This window comes from Nomascus leucogenys, chromosome 17 (assembly GCF_006542625.1).
Source record: "Nomascus leucogenys isolate Asia chromosome 17, Asia_NLE_v1, whole genome shotgun sequence".
NCBI classification, from domain to species: Eukaryota; Metazoa; Chordata; class Mammalia; order Primates; family Hylobatidae; genus Nomascus; species Nomascus leucogenys.
Window position 1 is genome coordinate 81,554,999 of NC_044397.1, and position 18,355 is coordinate 81,573,353.

Consider the following 18,355-nt stretch of genomic DNA (forward strand, 5'->3'; position numbering starts at 1 on the left):
TTTTATATCATGACCCAGTACACACACACACACACACACACACACACACACACACACACACAGTTGAACTGAAACTTCAGGAAACATTTACCCTTTTTACTTATAATTGAATTTTTCTGTTTTTCTTACTGGCCCCAACTTAAAGCTCATGATATTTCACATTCCATTGCTTTAAAATGCTAACCATAACCCACTAAATTGATAACATCTAATGGATTGTAACATACCATTTGAAACACAGTACTATGCAGTCCTTAAGATTTTTTAGAAATACTGGATTTGGACTGTATTGTGATACAGTCTAAGAACTGTAGGACCATGAAATATCTTTATATTGCTTTATATTTGCTATTCCAAAGATACCTTTTCTCATATAACAAATATATATTGAACACCTATTTGTGCAAGGCCTCATACTAGAAACTTGAGGTGAACAATCTGATACTTCTTCTATGTATTTTCTTCTTAAGAATTCAAAGGGTTTTAAACACATATGCTTATGTTACCAAAACTCCATGTAGTCACATAGGATAGACATTATCAATGATTTGGAGCTGGAGACACCAAATCAGAAAGTACACACATGGCCAGGTGTGGTGGTTCATACCTGTAATCCCAACACTTTGGGAAGCAGAGGTGAGAGGAGGGAGGATTGCTTGACCCCAGGAGTTCAAAACCAACCTGAGCAAAATAGCGAGACCCCATCTCTACAAAACATAAATCGGCTGGCACGATGGCTCACGCCTGTAATCCCAGCACTTTCGGAGGCCGAGGCGGGCGGATCACAAGGTCAGGAGATTGAGACCATCCTGGCTGATGCGGTGAAACCCCGTCTCTACTAAAAACACAAAAAATTAGCCAGGCGTGGTGGCGGGCGCCTGTAGTCCCAGCTACTCGGGAGGCTGAGGCAGGAGAATGGTGTGAACCCAGGTGGTGGGGCTTGCAGACCCAGGTGTCGCCCTCCAGCCTGGGCGACAGAGTGAGACTCCGTCTCAAAAAAAAAGGCCGGGCGCAGTGGCTCACGCCTGTGATCCCAGCACTTTGGGAGGCTGAGGTGGGTGGATCACGAGGTCAGGAGATTGAGACCATCCTGGCTAACATAGCGAAATCCTGTCTCTACTAAAAATACAAAAAATTAGCCAGGTGTGGTGGCATGTGCCTGTAATCCCAGCTACTCAGGAGGCTGAGGCAGGAGAATTGTTTGAACCTGGGAGGCAGAGCTTGCAGTGAGCCGAGATTGCGCCACTGCACTCTAGCCTGGGCAACAGAGCAAGACTCCGTCTCAAAAAAAAAAAAAAAACATAAAAAATTATTAAATATCTGGCCATGGTGATGCATGCCTGTAGTCCCAACTACTCTGGGGGCTGAGGTGGGAGGACTGCTTGAGCCCAGGAGGTCCAGGCTGCAGTGAGCCAATTGCGCCACTCTACTCTAGCCTGGGCAATTGAGAAAGAACCTATCTCACAAAAAACAAAGAAAAGAAAGCACATACATACTTGCCCACAGTCATACCATTAAATTGATGGAAGAACCAAATTTTCCCAACCTCCATTCTAAAAATCTAAGGTATTTTAAAACAACTTCAAAATAATATTTTCTATATTAAAATAATGCCCTTTTTGCATAGAAACGATCACAAAAATGTTTCCTCTCCCCAAGCCTTGATATCACATCAACTGTATCACCCTCTCCCCTCCATAGATTCCTCAGAAAGTTTATTTCTTTGCCTGAATAATTAGTAAAGAAAGGGTGGGAGGGTGGGTGGATGAATTAAGCACCAAAGAAGGTTAAGTTAAAAACAGTGATTTATTCAAATAGATTATGCTGCTAACCAACACTTAAAAGCAGTGTGAAGTGACACTTGCCCTACGAAGGACTCAATGGAGGTCCGAAACCCATCTGAAAAGATATGCGAAATGTACTGATACTGATAACATCTGAAGAACAATAATTTTTTTTCAAATCTTCATGTCCTAACTTCCTTACTTAAATGCACACTAATATTATTGATTCATTTAAGCCAAAAGCGACAAACTCAATCTGATTCAAGCAAAAGTCTGACCACCACTCAATCTCCTCCCCACTCTCAAACAAAATTATGAATTAGCCATTGTACATTTTATTCCCAGTCTTCTCCCTATGCTGCAAAATGCTTCTAGCCTGCTGCTCTTGATATAAAAAAAAGTCTGAGGATGAACACCTATTTTGGATTTTCTATGTCTTTATATATTGATACAAGTGGAGATATTTCTCCACTTTGTCTCCCCCATATGGGTATTAATCATATTTTGTTATGTTACCTCCAACATCTAAAATAACAGTAAGAGCATGAAGCAATAAAAAGAGTGTGAATGTGAGTCTAATTTCCCCTCCCCACACTCTATTGACTTCCCACTTCTCTTTAGACCTGTCTCACACCTCAGGCTAAATCTTTTCTCTGCAACCAACATGCTTAATAATTAAGTGTAAGATATACCAATGTGATATAGCCACACAATGGAATAACTATGAAAGTTATTTACTTGCTGACTTAGAAATTCATCCTACATTGTACAAAAAGAGTGTATTATTTTTAAAACATATGTATATATGCACAAAGCAAAAAAAGTATAGAATGGGTTTAGTAACTCATTGTTTTAACAAATATTAATTGGGTACCTATTATGAGCTAGACACAGTTGTAAATGCCCAGGTTACACAAATGAACAAAATGAAGTCCTTGCCTCCATGGAGTTTATATTCTAAGAAACATGAGAGAAAACAAAATAAGTTAATATACCATTTAAAGTCGAGTACATCAGAACTACAAAGAAAAGTAAAATGGCTAAGCGTGCTGAGGCCTAGTATTTTAGGAAGGTGGTCAAAGATGACTTCCCTTAAGAAGTAACATTTGAATGAACACCTGAATGCTGTTTGGGAGGGAAGCATGAAGTTATCTGGGGGTGAGAGTGGTGGCAGGTAGAGGAATATCACGTTTGAAGTTACCGAGGCAAAAGCATGCTTGGTATGTCTTAGGAAGGACAAGTCAGTATGACTGAACAGGAATTGGGAAGGAGGAGGGTGGTAAGAAATGAGGTCAGGAGGCATCCAGGGGCACATTAGGGCTTTGAAGGCCACAGTGGGAACTTTGGATTTTAAGTAGAAATGGGAAGTCAATAGAGAGTGTGGGGAGGGTAGATCAGATTCACATTTATCTACTAAAATATCAACAGTAGTTATCCCTGGGTAGAAACATTTCACTTTTTCCCATTGTGCTTCTCTATATTCTCATTGTTTCTCCTGGTTTGTTGTTGTTGTTACTGTTTGAGACAGGATCTTGCTCTGTCGCCCAGGCTGGAGTGCAGTAGTGCAATCATGGCTCACTGCAGCCTCCACTTCCCAGGCTCAAGCAGTCCTCCTGCCTCAGCCCCTGAGTAGCTGAGACTACATGAGCAATACCAGTCCCCTAAACAAAAAGTTCTTAAGAATCATTTCAGCGCTTTCAATTATGGGAGAAAAATGGTTTCAATTAACTATATTTTTTTTGGTCTGTTTCATTACATCACGCTCCCTTTTCAGGTAGATACTTCTATAAGAGAAAGGGGAAAAAATGGTAACTATATTAATAGCTACTCAGCTCAAAGTGTTTGGTTAAAAACAGAACATTGTTTGCAATGGCAACAAAAGCCAAAATTGACAAATGGGATCTAATTAAACTAAAGAGCTTCTGCACAGCAAAAGAAACTACCATCAGAGTGAACAGGCAACCTACAGAATGGGAGAAAATTTTTGCAATCTACTCATCTGACAAAGGGCTAATATCCAGAATCTACAATGAACTCAAACAAATTTACAAGAAAAAAACAAACAACCCCATCAAAAAGTGGGCAAAGGACATGAACAGACACTTCTCAAAAGAAGACATTTATGCAGCCAAAAAACACATGAAAAAATGCTCATCATCACTGGCCATCAGAGAAATGCAAATCAAAACCACAATGAGATACCATCTCACACCAGTTAGAATGGCCATCATTAAAAAGTCAGGAAACAACAGGTGCTGGAGAGGATGTGGAGAAATAGGAACACTTTTACACTGTTGGTGGGACTGTAAACTAGTTCAACCATTGTGGAAGTCAGTGTGGCGATTCCTCAGGGATCTAGAACTAGAAATACCATTTGACCCAGCCATCCCATTACTGGGTATATACCCAAAGGACTATAAATCATGCTGCTATAAAGACACATGCACACGTATGTTTATTGCGGCACTATTCACAATAGCAAAGACTTGGAACCAACCCAAATGTCCAACAACGATAGACGGGATTAAGAAAATGTGGCACATATACACCATGGAATACTATGCAGCCATAAAAAATGATGAGTTCATGTCCTTTGTAGGGACATGGATGAAACTGGAAAACATCATTCTCAGTAAACTATCGCAAGGACAAAAAACCAAACACCGCATGTTCTCACTCATAGGTGGGAATTGAACAATGAGAACTCTTGGACACAGGAAGGGGAACATCACACTCTGGGGACTGTTGTGGAGTGGGGGAAGGGGGGAGGGACAGCATTAGGAGATATACCTAATGCTAATGACGAGTTAATGGGTGCAGCAAAACAACACGGCACATGGATACATATGTAACAAACCTGCACATTGTGCACATGTACCCTAAAACCTAAAGTATAATAAAAAAAAAAACAAAAAAACCAGAACATTGTTTACATTTAAACCAAAACTGTGAGTGAGGTTCCTATGTAAGTTGCTAACACTTTAGGTTTCCAAGGCATAACTAAATGAGATGAGACAAATTTCTATAAATTCAAAAAAGTAATATGGTCATTAAAAAGCAGACTTGAGTCTCTACAGTCTATGTAACTCCAGGGTCAAAATCGTGTTTCTTGAAAACTGAGACCTAAGTTATCATTAACTACCTGAAATAATGTTTAAATTACTTTTTAATTCATATATTTGCTTAAAGTAAACCCAAAGACACCCTGATACAAGTGTGCAAGTTTTTAGTACCTTTAGTGATGCCCTCCATGCTAATGTCCAAATTAAGATTAACTGAAGATATAAATACTAAGACTTGACTTCTTAAAAATCAACAGTCTACTGTTGATTTTTAAATGTGGCTGCTACCCATTTCAGATTATCAGTTTACTGTTGATTTTTAACAAGTCAAGCCTTAGTTCTCCAATCTATCTCTGCACTCAGACTCTCCTACCCTAGGTATCAAATGAGAGGCACTATTGGGTAACCTTCAATTTTTCTCTTTTGAAAAAGTTATCTGGAATTGAAACAAAACCAAAATTTTATTAAGATTCCTTTTAACCATTTATCATTTATTAAATGCACAACCAACATTAAAGAAAAAAGCCTGTAATACTTTGTAGGTAGAAATAATATATTTTATTTCATCCCTGAAAAAAAAAACAAAAACAAAAATGTCCACATCTAATAGAAGAGACTAAACAATTATTCCGAACTTCTACCTGGCAATGGTATATAATTAATTTCTTCACATAAAGGCAGAGAGTACAGAGAAGAGAACAGAGATTTGGAAATCTGTCTTTCATGAAACAATATTTCACATATTTATTTTAATAAAATATTATAATTATTGCTACTACATGTGGTAGCATATTGTAATGATGAACAATACAATATCTAAACTAAATTCTATATAGTCTAAATCTAGAAGCTAGCTGCACTTAAGCAGTTATCATAGAGAATAAATACTATGAAATATAGGGCACCATGTGGCAATTAGATTTGCTACAAGAGAAATTTAAATAAAAGTATAATTTGTTTTATACTAGAATTACCCAAGATTAGGGTTCCCTGTGCTATATACAGCCTTTTTCCTGAAAAGATAGTCAATCTTCATAGTTTATATTTTAAATGTTCTTAATCATTTTAAGTGGCCATTATATAAAATGAGTATCTAATGTATCTGTTATACAAATTCAAAATTTCATAAAGGATACTCTTATATAATATAATGTTAACATTTTCCAAGCAATTTAATGCAGCACAAAAGTACCTTTACTATATACATCTGGTTAAGTCAAGAGTTCCAGTCTCCCAAGTCCCTTCCTCTTGGACCAATATAATAAAAGCAAAATTAACCCAAATATGGAAATAATGTACTTTCCTGATAGCAAAGACACTCAAAGGGTTAAACTTTTAAATGAACATTCATGTATGTGAAAAATCATGAATACTTTAGTTATTATTACTCTCATCATAAAAATATCTTTTATTCTTCAGAATATGAGAAAAATTTAAGTATGAGATTAGTTTACAACCATTTTAATGCTGTTATTAAATTGCCCCAATGTTTACGATAGGTAATGGACAGTGGCTGCTACCCATTTCAAGATTATACTCTTATAAGTGTAATTTTTAAAAATATACAATAATTAACCTTCAGTTATTCTGAAGGATAGTGCAAATCAATACATTCTTTGGGTCATGATTTCAAAACATTATTTTCAACATTATATTTCCTTTCTCTGCTCATAATTGGAATAACAAAATATAGTACTAGAAATAAGCACATTTTTTCAAATAGCCTTAGTCTAACAGTTACATCTATTGAGAACAAATGACAGAATGATTAAACATTCTTCACTTGTCCAAAAAACATGTTATATACTTAAATAAATATGTTATAGAAATGAATCCATGTTTCTCAGTGTTTTCATTTCAGCTTGATCTCAAACACAAAAGATTTATACGAAACTCACCTACCTGCTTACCACATCAACCAAATTACTGAATTCCCGTTAAGGACATAGTACAGCATTGAACAGACTTGCCTGAAAGCAAACAAATAACTTTAAAATTTTTATGTACAGAATTAGAGTTCCATGAATCCAGCATACTCCTTGAAAATGTGTAGAGCTTTCATTGTAAAGTATTGCTCTGTCCTAAGCCAGCGATTATAAAGCTTTTCTGCCATAGGATATAATCCACAGTGGATGGAGCAGCACAAGGTGATTTTCAACTGCTATCTGATACTGCCTGAGACATTCGTTCTTTTATTTGTGGTTACTGGCACCAAATTCCCACTAGTACCATTGGTGGTGTTGGTTGCTGAGCCATTCACAACAATATAGTCAACTTTGTTCTCCAGCTTCACCAATCGTTGCAAAATGTCATCCAGAAGGACAGCAATTGTTCTTTTCAGATCCGCTAGGGGAATAAATCAGAATAAAATAAACATTAATAGAGCTCTTTTGTGTTTTTACAGTTTGAAGGAAAAAGGTGAACAACTACTGGGTCATCTGAGGGAAAATGTACTAGAGAGAATGCACTCATACTACAAATAGGAAAAGCCTAATTTTTTTTTTTTTTTTTTTTTTTTTTTTTTTTTTTTGAGATGGAGTTTCCCTCTGTCACCCAGGCTGGAGTGCAGTGGCATGATCTCGGCTGTGTTCCAGCGATTCTCCTGCCTCAGCCTCCTGCGTAGCTGGGATTACAGGCGCCCACCACCACGCCCAGCTAATTTTTGTATTTTTAGTGGAGACAGGATTTTACCATGTTGGCCGGGCTGCTCTTGAACTCCTGACCTCAGGTGATCCGCACTGCTCGGCCTCCCAAAGTGCTAGGATTACAGGTGTGAGCCACTGCTCCTGGCTCTAATTTTTAAATCAACAGCATCCTTTACAAAGTTTCCAAAAGGAATTTCAGAGTTGTAAATGTGGGGGAAACTCACTTTTCTAGTGCAATACAATGGATTTTAAAGTCTGGTTCAAAATGTTAGTCCCGCTGTGAGTAACTCATTTACCTTGAGTTTCTTAAGCATTTTGTAAAAACTACCACAGACCTGTAATCCCAACATTTTGGGAGGCCGAGGCAGGCGGATCACGAGGTCAGGAGATTGAGACCATCCTGGCTAACACGGTGAAACCCTGTCTCTACTAAAAATATAAAAAATTAGCTGGGCGTGGTGGCATGCGCCTGTGGTCCCAGCCACTTGGGAGGCTGAGGCAGGAGAATCCCTTGAACCCGGGAGGCAGAGCTTGCAGTGAGTGGAGATCGCGCCACTGCACTCCAGCCTGGGCGACAGAGCGAGACTCCGTCTCAAAAAAAAAACAAAAAACACAGAAAAACAAAAAAACACAGACTAAGCCGGTAAACTAAAAAGCTAGCTAAGTAAGAGAGTCCATGAAATACAGAAATCGAGAACCTCCACAGGGGCGGAGTTGTGGGGGAGCCTAGGGTCCAGCGCAAATGCCAGTGACCTGTTCAGTGCAGTAGGACACTAGCAGTAGTTCTGACTTAAATTTCCTGCAGAAAAATGGTGGGGAAGACTATATCTTCTAACCTCTTTGTAATATTATGGAGTTTTAGTAAACTTTACTTGACAAGAATAAAATTATGAGGCTTTTCTTCTGCCTTAGAATTCTCTTTCTCAGGTTTCCCAGAATCATCTAGCATATATTAGGTACTCAGTTAGTGACAACGAATACTGTTATTTTTGTTGATCCTGGACCAAAAAATTAGCCCAAGCCCTAATCCGGGATCACCAGGAGATAAATTATCTAGCAACTGATAAACGCGCTGATGGTTCTATCAGAAAAGCACAAGCAACAAAAGAGAAAATAGATAAACTGGACTTCATCGACATTTAAAACTTTTGTGCGTAAAAGGACATTAATCAAGAAAATGAAAAGACAACCTACAGAATGGGAGAAAACATTTGCAAACCATATGTGTGATAAAGATCTACTATCCAGAATATAAAAAGATCTCTTACAATTCATGAATAAAAAGATAAATCAATTTTTAAAATGGGCAAAGGACTTGAATAGATACTCTCTAAAGAAGATATGCAAATGGCCAGTAAGTACATGAAAAGATGTTCAATATCACTGGCCACTACGGAAATACAAACCAAAACTCAACGAGATACCCTTTCACACTTACTAGGACAGCTATCATCAAAGACATGGAAAATAAGTGTTGGCAAGGATGCAGAGAAACTGAAACCCTCATACATTAGTGGCAGGAATATAAAATGGTGCAGCTGCTGTGGAAAAGAGTTTGTCAGCTCCTCAAAAACTTAAACATAAAATTGCCATATGACCCAGGAATTCCACTCCTAGGTACATACCAAAAAAAAAAAAAGGATTCAGAGCTCAGAGGGATACTTACACCAATGTTCATTTCAGGTTTATTCACAACAGTCAAAAGATAGAAACAACTCAAGTGTCCATCAACAGATAAACAAAATGTGGTATATATGTAAATACAATGGAATATTATTCAGCCAGAAAAAGGAATGACATTCTGATACATGCTACAACACAGATGAACCTTGAAAACTTTATGCTAAGTGAAATAAGCCAGACATCAATCAAATAAAATATTGTACAATTCCACTTATATAGAATATGTAGAATAGGCATATCTATACAGACAGAAAGTAGACTACAGATTATCAAGGATCAGGGGAAGGAAGGAATAAAGATTTACTGCTCAAATTTTATAGATTTCTTGTTTGGAGTGGTACAAGTTTTGGAAAGATACACTAGTGATGGCTGCACAACACTGTGAATATAATGAATACTGATGAACTGCAAATTTAAAAAAAATTTTTTTTTTTGAGACAGAGTTTCACTCTTGTTGCCCAGGCTGGATTGCAAATGGTGCGATCGTGGCTCATTGCAACCTCCACCTCCCAGGTACAAGTGATTCTCCTGCCTCAGCCTCCCGAGTAGCTGGGATTACAGGCATGCGCCACCATGCCTGGCTAATTTTGTATTTTCAGTAGACGTGGGCTTTCTCCATGTTGGTCAGGCTGGTCTTGAACTCCCGACCTCAGGTGATCCACCCGCCTTGGCCTCCCAAAGTGCTGGGATGTGAGCCACTGTGCCTGGCCCCCAAATTTTATTTTATTTTATTTTTTTGAGACAGAGTCTCACTCTATCACCCAGGCTGGAGTGCACTGGAGCAATTTCGGATCACTGCAACCTCCACCTCCCAGGTTCAAGCGATTCTCCTGCCTCAGCCTCCCGAGTAGCTGGGATTACAGGCGTGCACCACCACACCCAGCTACTTTTTGTATTTTTAGTAGAGACGGGGTTTCACCATGTTGACCAGGCTGGTCTCTGGTCTCGAACTCCTGACTTCAGGTGATCCGCCCACCTTGGCCTCCCAGAGTGCTGGGATTACAGGCGTGAGCCACCGCAGCCAGCCTTAAAAATTATTTTAATGCTGTAATCCCAGCACTTTGGGAGGCTGAGGCAGGCAGATCACGAGGTCAGGAGATCGAGACCATCCTGGCTAACATGGTGAAACTCTGTCTCTACTAAAAATGCAAAAAATTAGCCGGGTGTGGTGGCGGGCACCTGCAGTCCCAGCTACTTGGGAGGCTGAGGCAGGAGAATGGCATGAACCCAGGAGGCGGAGCTTGCAGTGAGCCGAGATCGCGCCACTGCACTCCAGCCTGGGCGACAGGGTAAGACTCTGTCTCAAAAAAAAAAAACTTATTTTAATGGCAAATGTTATTATCGATATTTTACAATTGTTTAGAAGTGGGAATAAAAGGTATCAGAAAGGAGTAGTACTACTGTAGTGGTTGTGATAGAGGGTGATCAAAAAATACTTATCGAAATAATAGAAATGTAATATAAAGTGAAGGGGAAACTATTTGGAGCAAGTCTTATGGTAAAATGAGATTTTCCAAGCAGTGCATCTCTGGCATCATTCATCACGAACACCTCAACATTCTAGTTTAAAGGGAATATACAAGAAAAACATTTACCAAAATCCTTCAGCAAGAAGTACCCAGGAATGAAATATCATGACATTTACTTCTTTCAGATCGTACCAAAAAGAAATAAACATAGATATTTGTATATATAAAGAGGACTGGGCGCCGTGGCTCATGCCTGTAATCCCAGCACTTTGGGCGGCCGAGGTGGGGTGGATCACTTGAGGTCAGGCATTCGAGATCAGCCTGGCCACCATGGCCAACATGGTGAAACCCTGTCTCTACTAAAAATACAAAAAAATTAGCCCAGGCGTGGTGGCACATTTCTGTAGTCCCAGCTACTCGGGAGGCTGAAGCAGAAGAACTGCTTGAACCTGGGAGGTGGAGGTTGCAGTGAGCTGAGATCGTGCCACTGCACTCCAGCCTGGGCGACAGAGCGAGACTCCATCTCAAAAAAAAAGAAAAAGCAGACATAAAAAAAACGTTAGCCAATTGTGAGTTTAGATGAAAGATATACGACGTTTACCACACAATTTTTAAATTTTTTCTGTAGAGTTGAAAATTTTCAAAATAAAACATTGGGAGAGGGGACAGTTATTTATTAATACCTTTCAATCAAGAGTTGCAACAGTATTTGGTAAACAGTAGATAATCATATTTTTTAAAACCCTTCAGCAGTAAGACTAAATCATAAATACTGGATCTCCTTTTCCATGGCAATCACCTCCTTTATAATATTAAAAGAAGTAGCAACCTAAAATGGGCAGGGGACAGTCTTAACACATTAACAAAATGAAGCTAAAAGCCTAGGAGGTTTGACATTAAACTGAGGTGTGAGAATTATAAAGGTGCAGTCTAATCACTTATTTCAGTCAGGGTTAGAAATTGGCAGTTAAAGAAAAAGTTAGGATAAATGAGAAACAACTATATGATAACTTTACAATGTTCTAAATTATTATTAAATATAGAGCTTTTAAAAATCAACTGTTTAATATTACAAAAAAAGAGACTAAGATTATATCTACCTTCCTCCATGATATAAAATCACTTCGTTGACTATCAGAACAAAACTCTTATTTCTTGAAGTTCTTTCAAATACACCAAATATCTTCCTTTCTCTATATTCACAATACAATTTTATGTTTACATGCCATGAGACGACATCTTTAAGGGAATTCTATGCTTGTATTAATATTATATGTGCATCCATAACACTTTCCCCCATAAAGCTCTGTCACTGAAGGTGCTAGCAGTAAGAACCCCTCCCTATCTTAGACCTTGAATCCCTAAAAGCAACTTGGAAATAGAGATCCTATCCTATCTATCCTTTTACTCTCAGCTCACCCAGCTTGGTGCTTCATCACACAGTAGACACTTGACAAATCTTTGAAATGAACATTTGCTGAAGGTCTAATTCACATGTTTGGTAGGTGGCATCATCACTGAGACAGAAATGAAGGATCCAATTTAGAAAATAAACCACTTTAAGGTTGCTCTGTTTCTACTTTAACTTCCTTATTCTGGGAGAAGATCAAACAGTTTAAGAAGCGGAAAAAAATCACATAAAAACATAGACCTAGCCTGATTATTTCATAGCACACAAAAATCAAAAGAAGGGTATATGATGCTATTAAGCGCGCTAAAGATATTGGGTATAAAAAGATTCTAACTATGCTAAACATAATCAGTGATTATAAGGCACAGCAGGAAGCCACTACCATCCCTTTAACTATGGAACAGAGGGAAAACGCAGTGATTTACCAGAGGCCAAGTCCAAGGTCACCTCGTGGAAAAACAGAACCAAGGCAGGCTGTCTGGCAGAAGGTAACACTACAAAACAATCATAGGTACCGCTAGAGACCCCACCTGAAGCAGAGAGGGAAGGGAAAAAAATACCTTCCCTTCCTCCCACTTTCCAAATTCCTCCCATACCTCCCACTGGCTGAACCCAGGCAGAAGCCAGCTGATTTGGGAACTTGGAAAATGCCACCTACTGGAATTGCTCACTCTCCCTTGAGAAATAGAACAGAGAAAGGGTAAGGAATAAATCTGAGGGCAACCAGCCACAGGACTGGCACAAACATATAAGCACACACGCTCTTGCAGACCCCCTACTTATGTCACATGTCTCTTATGTTTTGTTTTTTTGTTTGTTTGTTTTTTGAGACACGGTCTTGCTCCACTTGCTCTATCGCCCAGGCTGGAGTGCAATAGCACAATCACGCCTCACTGGAGCCTCAACCTCCTGGATTCAAGTGATTTCCTCCCACCTCAGAGCCCCCTCCCCAACCCCTGCCAAATAGCTGGGACTACAGGCACACACCACCATGCTGGGCTAATTTTTGTAGGCATAGGGTTTCACCATGTTGCCTGGACTACTCTCGAACTCCTGGGCTCAAGCAATCCATCCACCTCAGCCTCCCAAAGTGCTGGGATTACAGGCGTGAGCCATCAGGCCTGGCCGTATTTTATCTTTTTATACCTAAACATTGTTTCCTGGTTTGTACTCTTAATGTCAGCTGCCTCAAATCTATTTTGTAGAGAGGCAGGTCTAAATAGATAAACCTGTATGTACACATAGAAGGAATAAAACTGTTGTAAAACGTAAAATGACACAGAAGTGTTTAATATACATTGTACAAGTCAAACACTTTTCCTTAATATTTTTCAAATTCAAATCAATACTTTACCACCACTAAATATCAGCTTAATGGTGCAAGCAAGAAAATTTAGAAATCACTTCTTTTCTTTTTTCTTTCTTTTTTTTGGATACAGGGTCTCACTCTGTCTCTGCCCAGGCTGGAGTGCTGTGGTGCAATCTCGGCTCATTGCAGCCTCGACCTCTGGGCTCAGGAGGTCCTCTCCCACCTCAGCCTACCAAGTAGCTGGGATTACAGGTGCCCACCACCACACTCAGCTAATTTTCTGTAGAGACAAGGTTTCGCCATGTTGCCAGGCTGGTATCGAACTCCTGATCTCAAGTGATCCACCCTCCTTGGCTTCCCAAAGTGCTAGGATTACAGGCATGAGTCACCACACCCAGCCAGAAGTCGCTTCTTGGTTATCAAAGTGAGTTACCCAGTGTAAAGTTTTACTATGAAGCTACTAGCAGTAAAGAAAGAATGCTTCCAAAGAAATACAAACTAAATATCATAGCAAAGAGAACACTGTTAGGTAAAAGTGCTTCCAAAGACCTCATCAATTCTATGATTAAGTGTACATTCATTGTTTAATCTTTTGTATTTTTAATATAGCTACCTTCTCCCACTGGGTGCTTAACGAATTATGTCACTCAACAATTACTTTATTACTTCTCTTCTTAAGATTGCAAGGCAGGGCCAGGCACAGTGGCTCAAGCCTGTAATCCCAGCACTTTGGGAGGCCGAGGCAGGTGGATCACCTGAGGTTGGGAGTTCGAGATCAGCCCGACCAACATGGAGAAAACCCTTCCCCACTAAAAATACAAAATTAGCTGAGTGTGGTGACCCATGCCTGTAATCCCAGCTACTCAGGAGGCTGAGTCAGGAAAATCGCTTGAACCCAGGAGGTGGAGGTTGTGGTGAGCCGAGATCACGCCATTGCACTCCGGCCTGGGCAACAAGAGCGAAACTCTGTCTCAAAAAAAAAAAAGATTGCAAGGCAGTTTAGATCACATGAGTGAACTAAGATAAGTTCTCATCAAACATTAAATACAAATACCTCAGTTCCTAAAATAAGCCTAATTTTTCCTAAGAAATGCTAGATAATGGCTTTGCCTAAATGATACAAATCACCATAAATAGACTACGTTTTAAATAGCTACATCAAAATCATATCTAATAGGAATTCTGAGATTGACTTTCCTTTAACATATCTGGAATACAAGGACCACGCATTTTACAGGTTTGGCTTTGGGTTTTTTCCTTAATTGTTAAATTAACTTTTTGTTTTGAGATGACTGTAGATTTACAAAGAGTTGTAAGAAATAATAAATACAAAAATTCCAACACCCTTTGCCCAGTTTCCCTACAATGGTAACATCTTGCAAAACTGTATACAATATCACAACAAGAATGCTGACATTGATAAGAGTTAAGATGCAGAATATTTCTATCACCACTAGGATCCCTATGTTGCCCTTTTACAGTAAAACCCACTTCCCTCCCATTAATCTGTTTATTTGGTATATGGTATTCCAATGATTGATCTTCAAATACTGAACAGCTTTGCATCTTTGGAATAAATGCCACTTTGTGGCCAGGCGTGGTGGCTCATACCGGTAATCCCAGCACTTTGGAAGGCCAAGGCAGGCGGATCACTTGAGGTCGGGAGTTCCAAGACCAGCCTGGCCAACATGGTGAAACCCTGTCTTTACTAAAAATACAAAAATTAGCCAGGCATGGTGGCAGGCACCTGTAATCCAAGCTACTTGGAAGGCTGAGGTGGGAGAATCGCTTGAACCTGGGAGGCAGAGGTTTCAGTGAGCTGAGATCACACCACTGCAGTCTAGCCTGGGAAACAGAGTGAAACTCCATCTCAAAAAAAAAAAAAAAAAAAAAAAAAACCACTTGGTGTTTAATTTTTTTTTATATGCTGCTGAATTGTTTGCTAATATTTTCTTAAGAATGCTCACATCTATATTCGGGGGAATTTTGATCTGCAGTTTTTATTTTTTATACTGTATTTGCTGCCTAGTTGGGTGTAAGGATAAAACTAGCTTTATAAAATGAACTAGGAATTGCTCCTTCTCCTTCTATTTGCTGGAAAAGATTGCATTAAAGTATGCTAATTCTTCTTTAAACTGCAGAGAGAATTCTCCAGCAAAACCATCTGGGCCTACAGATTTTTTTTGCGGGGGGGACTTTTAAATTATAAATTAAATTTCTTTTTTTTTTTTTTTTTTGAGACGAGGTCTCCCCCTGTCACCCAGGCTGGAGTGCAGTGGCTCCATCTCTGCTCACTGCAACCTCTGCCTCTAGGGTTCAAGCAATTCTCCTGCCTCAGCCTCCTGAGTAGCTGGGCTTACAGGTGCACGCCACCATGCCCAGCTAATTTTTTTGTTTTTAGTAGAGACAGGGTTTCAGCATGTTGGTAAGGCTGGTCTTGAACTCCTGACCTCGTGATCCACCTCAGCCTCCCAAAGTGCTGGGATTACAGGCATGAGCCACCGCACCTGACCAAATTTCCTTAACAGTTATAGAGCTATTCAAATTATCTATTTCATACTGGGTGGATTGCGGCAATTTGTTTTTTGAGAAACTGATCCATTTCATCCAAGTTATCAAATGTATGTGTCTTAGAGCTGTTCAGTGTTCCTTTATTATCCTTTTGATATCTGCAGGGTCTGCCATGATATTCATTTTTTCATTCCTGATGTTGGTAATTTATGTCTTTTTTCTTTTTCAGTCTTATGATAAGTTTGTCCCTTTTTTTTGACCCTATTAAAGGACAAGCTCTTTGTTTCATTGATTTTCTCTACTGTTTTTCTGTTTTCAATTTCATTGATTTCTGCTTTTATCTTCACCCTTTCCTTTTTTCTGCTTGCTTTGGATTTAGTTTGCTTTTCTTTTTCTAGGTTCTCTAATAGCTTAGATTATGGATTTGAGACTTTTCCTCTTTTCTGATTTATGCACTTAGTGCATAAATCTAAATTTCCCTCTCAGCACTGCTTTAGCTGTGTCCCACAATTTTTTACGTTGCATTTTCATTTGTATTCATTTCCCTTGAGATTTCCTCTTTGATTCATATTTAGAAGTATGTTGTCCAGTTTCCAACTATTAGAGATTTTCCTATCATCTTTCCATTATTGATTTCTACACTGTGGTAAGAGAATATACTCAGAATGATTTCAATTCTTTTAAGTTTGTAAGGCTTCTTTTATGGCCCAGAACAAGGTCTACTTTGGTAAATATTCTATGGACTTTTTTTTTTTTTTTTTTTTTTTTGAGATAGGGTCTTGCTCTGTCACCTAGGCTAGAGTGCAGCAGCATGCTCATGGCTCATTGCAGCCTCAACCTCCTGGGCTCAAGGGATCCTCCCACCTCAGTCTCCCTAGTTAAGAGCTTCCGTTCTCAAGCAATCTGCCCACCTTGGCCTCCCAAAGTGCTGGGGTTACAGGTGTGAGCCACCACACCCAGCCTTCATGGACGATTAACTGATTGAAACAGTCTCACTTTGTCACCCAGGCTAGAATGCAGTGGCACAATCTCAGCTCACTGCAACCTCTGCCTCCCCGTTCAAGCAATTCTCATACCTCAGCCTCCTGAGTAGCTGGAATTACAGGCATGTGCAACCACAACGAGCTAATTTTTGTATTTTTAGGAGACATGGGGTTTCACCTTTTTGGCCAGGCTGGTCTTGAACTCCTGACCTCAAATGATCTGCCTGCCCGGCCTCCCAAAGTGCTGGGATTACAGGCGAGAGCCACCATGCCCTGCCTCCATGGACTCTTGAAAAATGTGTATTCCACCATTGTTGGAATGTCGTATATGTATATGTAAATTGGATAAATAGAGCATTCTACATATGTCAATATGTAAACTTTTTATGTACAAATTTTAAAACTTGTCTTTCATAGGTAAGGCTGGTCACTTTCCTTTTTTTTTTATCTTTTCCAAATTTTAATTATTATGTTATCTTGGCATGAAGTTCTTAGCACGGGTTTATCCTGCTTGGGGTTTGCTCAGCTTCTTAAATCTGAGGACTCTGTCTTTTGCCAAATATGGAAATTTTACAGCATTTTTTCAATTGCTTTTCCAGCTCTGCTCTCATTCTCTTCTCCTGAAATTCTGATGACACAAATGTTAGATTTTTAGTTATGGTCCCATAGGTTCTGGAAGCTCTATTCTTTTTATTTATTTTTGTCTGTTTTTCTCCCTGTTATTTGGATTGGGTAATTACATTGTTCTATCTTCCAGTTTACCGATTCTTTCCTCTGTCCCCTCCATTCTGTTGTTGAGTCCATTTGCTGAACTTGTTAATTTAATTGTATTTTTCACTTCTAACATTTCCATTTGGTTTTTGTTTATATGTTCTGTTTTTCTCCTGAGACTTCCTATATTTTTTTTGAAGGTGTCTTTTTCATTTGCTTCATATTCATTAAATGCTCATTGGAGAAATTTTATCATAGCAGCTTTAAAATCTTTTTCAGATAATTCTAATATATCACTGTCTTAGCCTATTCGGGCTGCCATCACAAAACACCATAGATTAGGTAATTAAGAGAAATTGATTTCTCGCAGTTCTGGAGGCTGGAAAGTATACACTATCAAGGGGCCGGCAGATTTGGTATCTGCTGAGAGCCTGTTCCTCACAGATGGTGTCTTCTAGGTGTCCTGACATGGCAGAGGGGTGGAAGAGACAAGGCAGCTCTCTGAAGCCTGTTTATAAAGGGTATTAATCCCATTCATAAGGGTAGAGTCCTCATGACATAAACACCTCCCAAAGACACCACCTTCTAATACCACCAAATCAGGTTTCAACACATGAATTTTGGAGGGACACATACATTCAAACCATAGCAGTCACTGTCATTTTTCATTCAGTCTGAGATCTTCCAGGTTCTTGGTATAAGTGATTTGTGTTTGAAATTTGTACATTTTCATATTATGAGACTCTGGATCTTATTTAAACCTCCTGTTTTAGGTGGTTTTCTCTAA

At 39.2% G+C, this 18,355-nt stretch overlaps 1 protein-coding gene across 1 annotated transcript in view; it reads right to left on the bottom strand.

Annotated features, from left to right (window-relative positions):
* Window positions 1-5,385: 5,385 nt before the first annotated feature.
* The window catches only part of CCDC126 (coiled-coil domain containing 126), a 30,762-nt gene continuing 17,792 nt past the window's right edge, over window positions 5,386-18,355 (bottom strand). Inside the window, exon 2 of the mRNA XM_030796722.1 lies at window positions 5,386-7,192. Coding sequence (XP_030652582.1) covers window positions 7,008-7,192 — 185 coding nt within the window. The 3' untranslated portion in view covers window positions 5,386-7,007. The remainder of the gene's footprint in view (window positions 7,193-18,355) is intronic.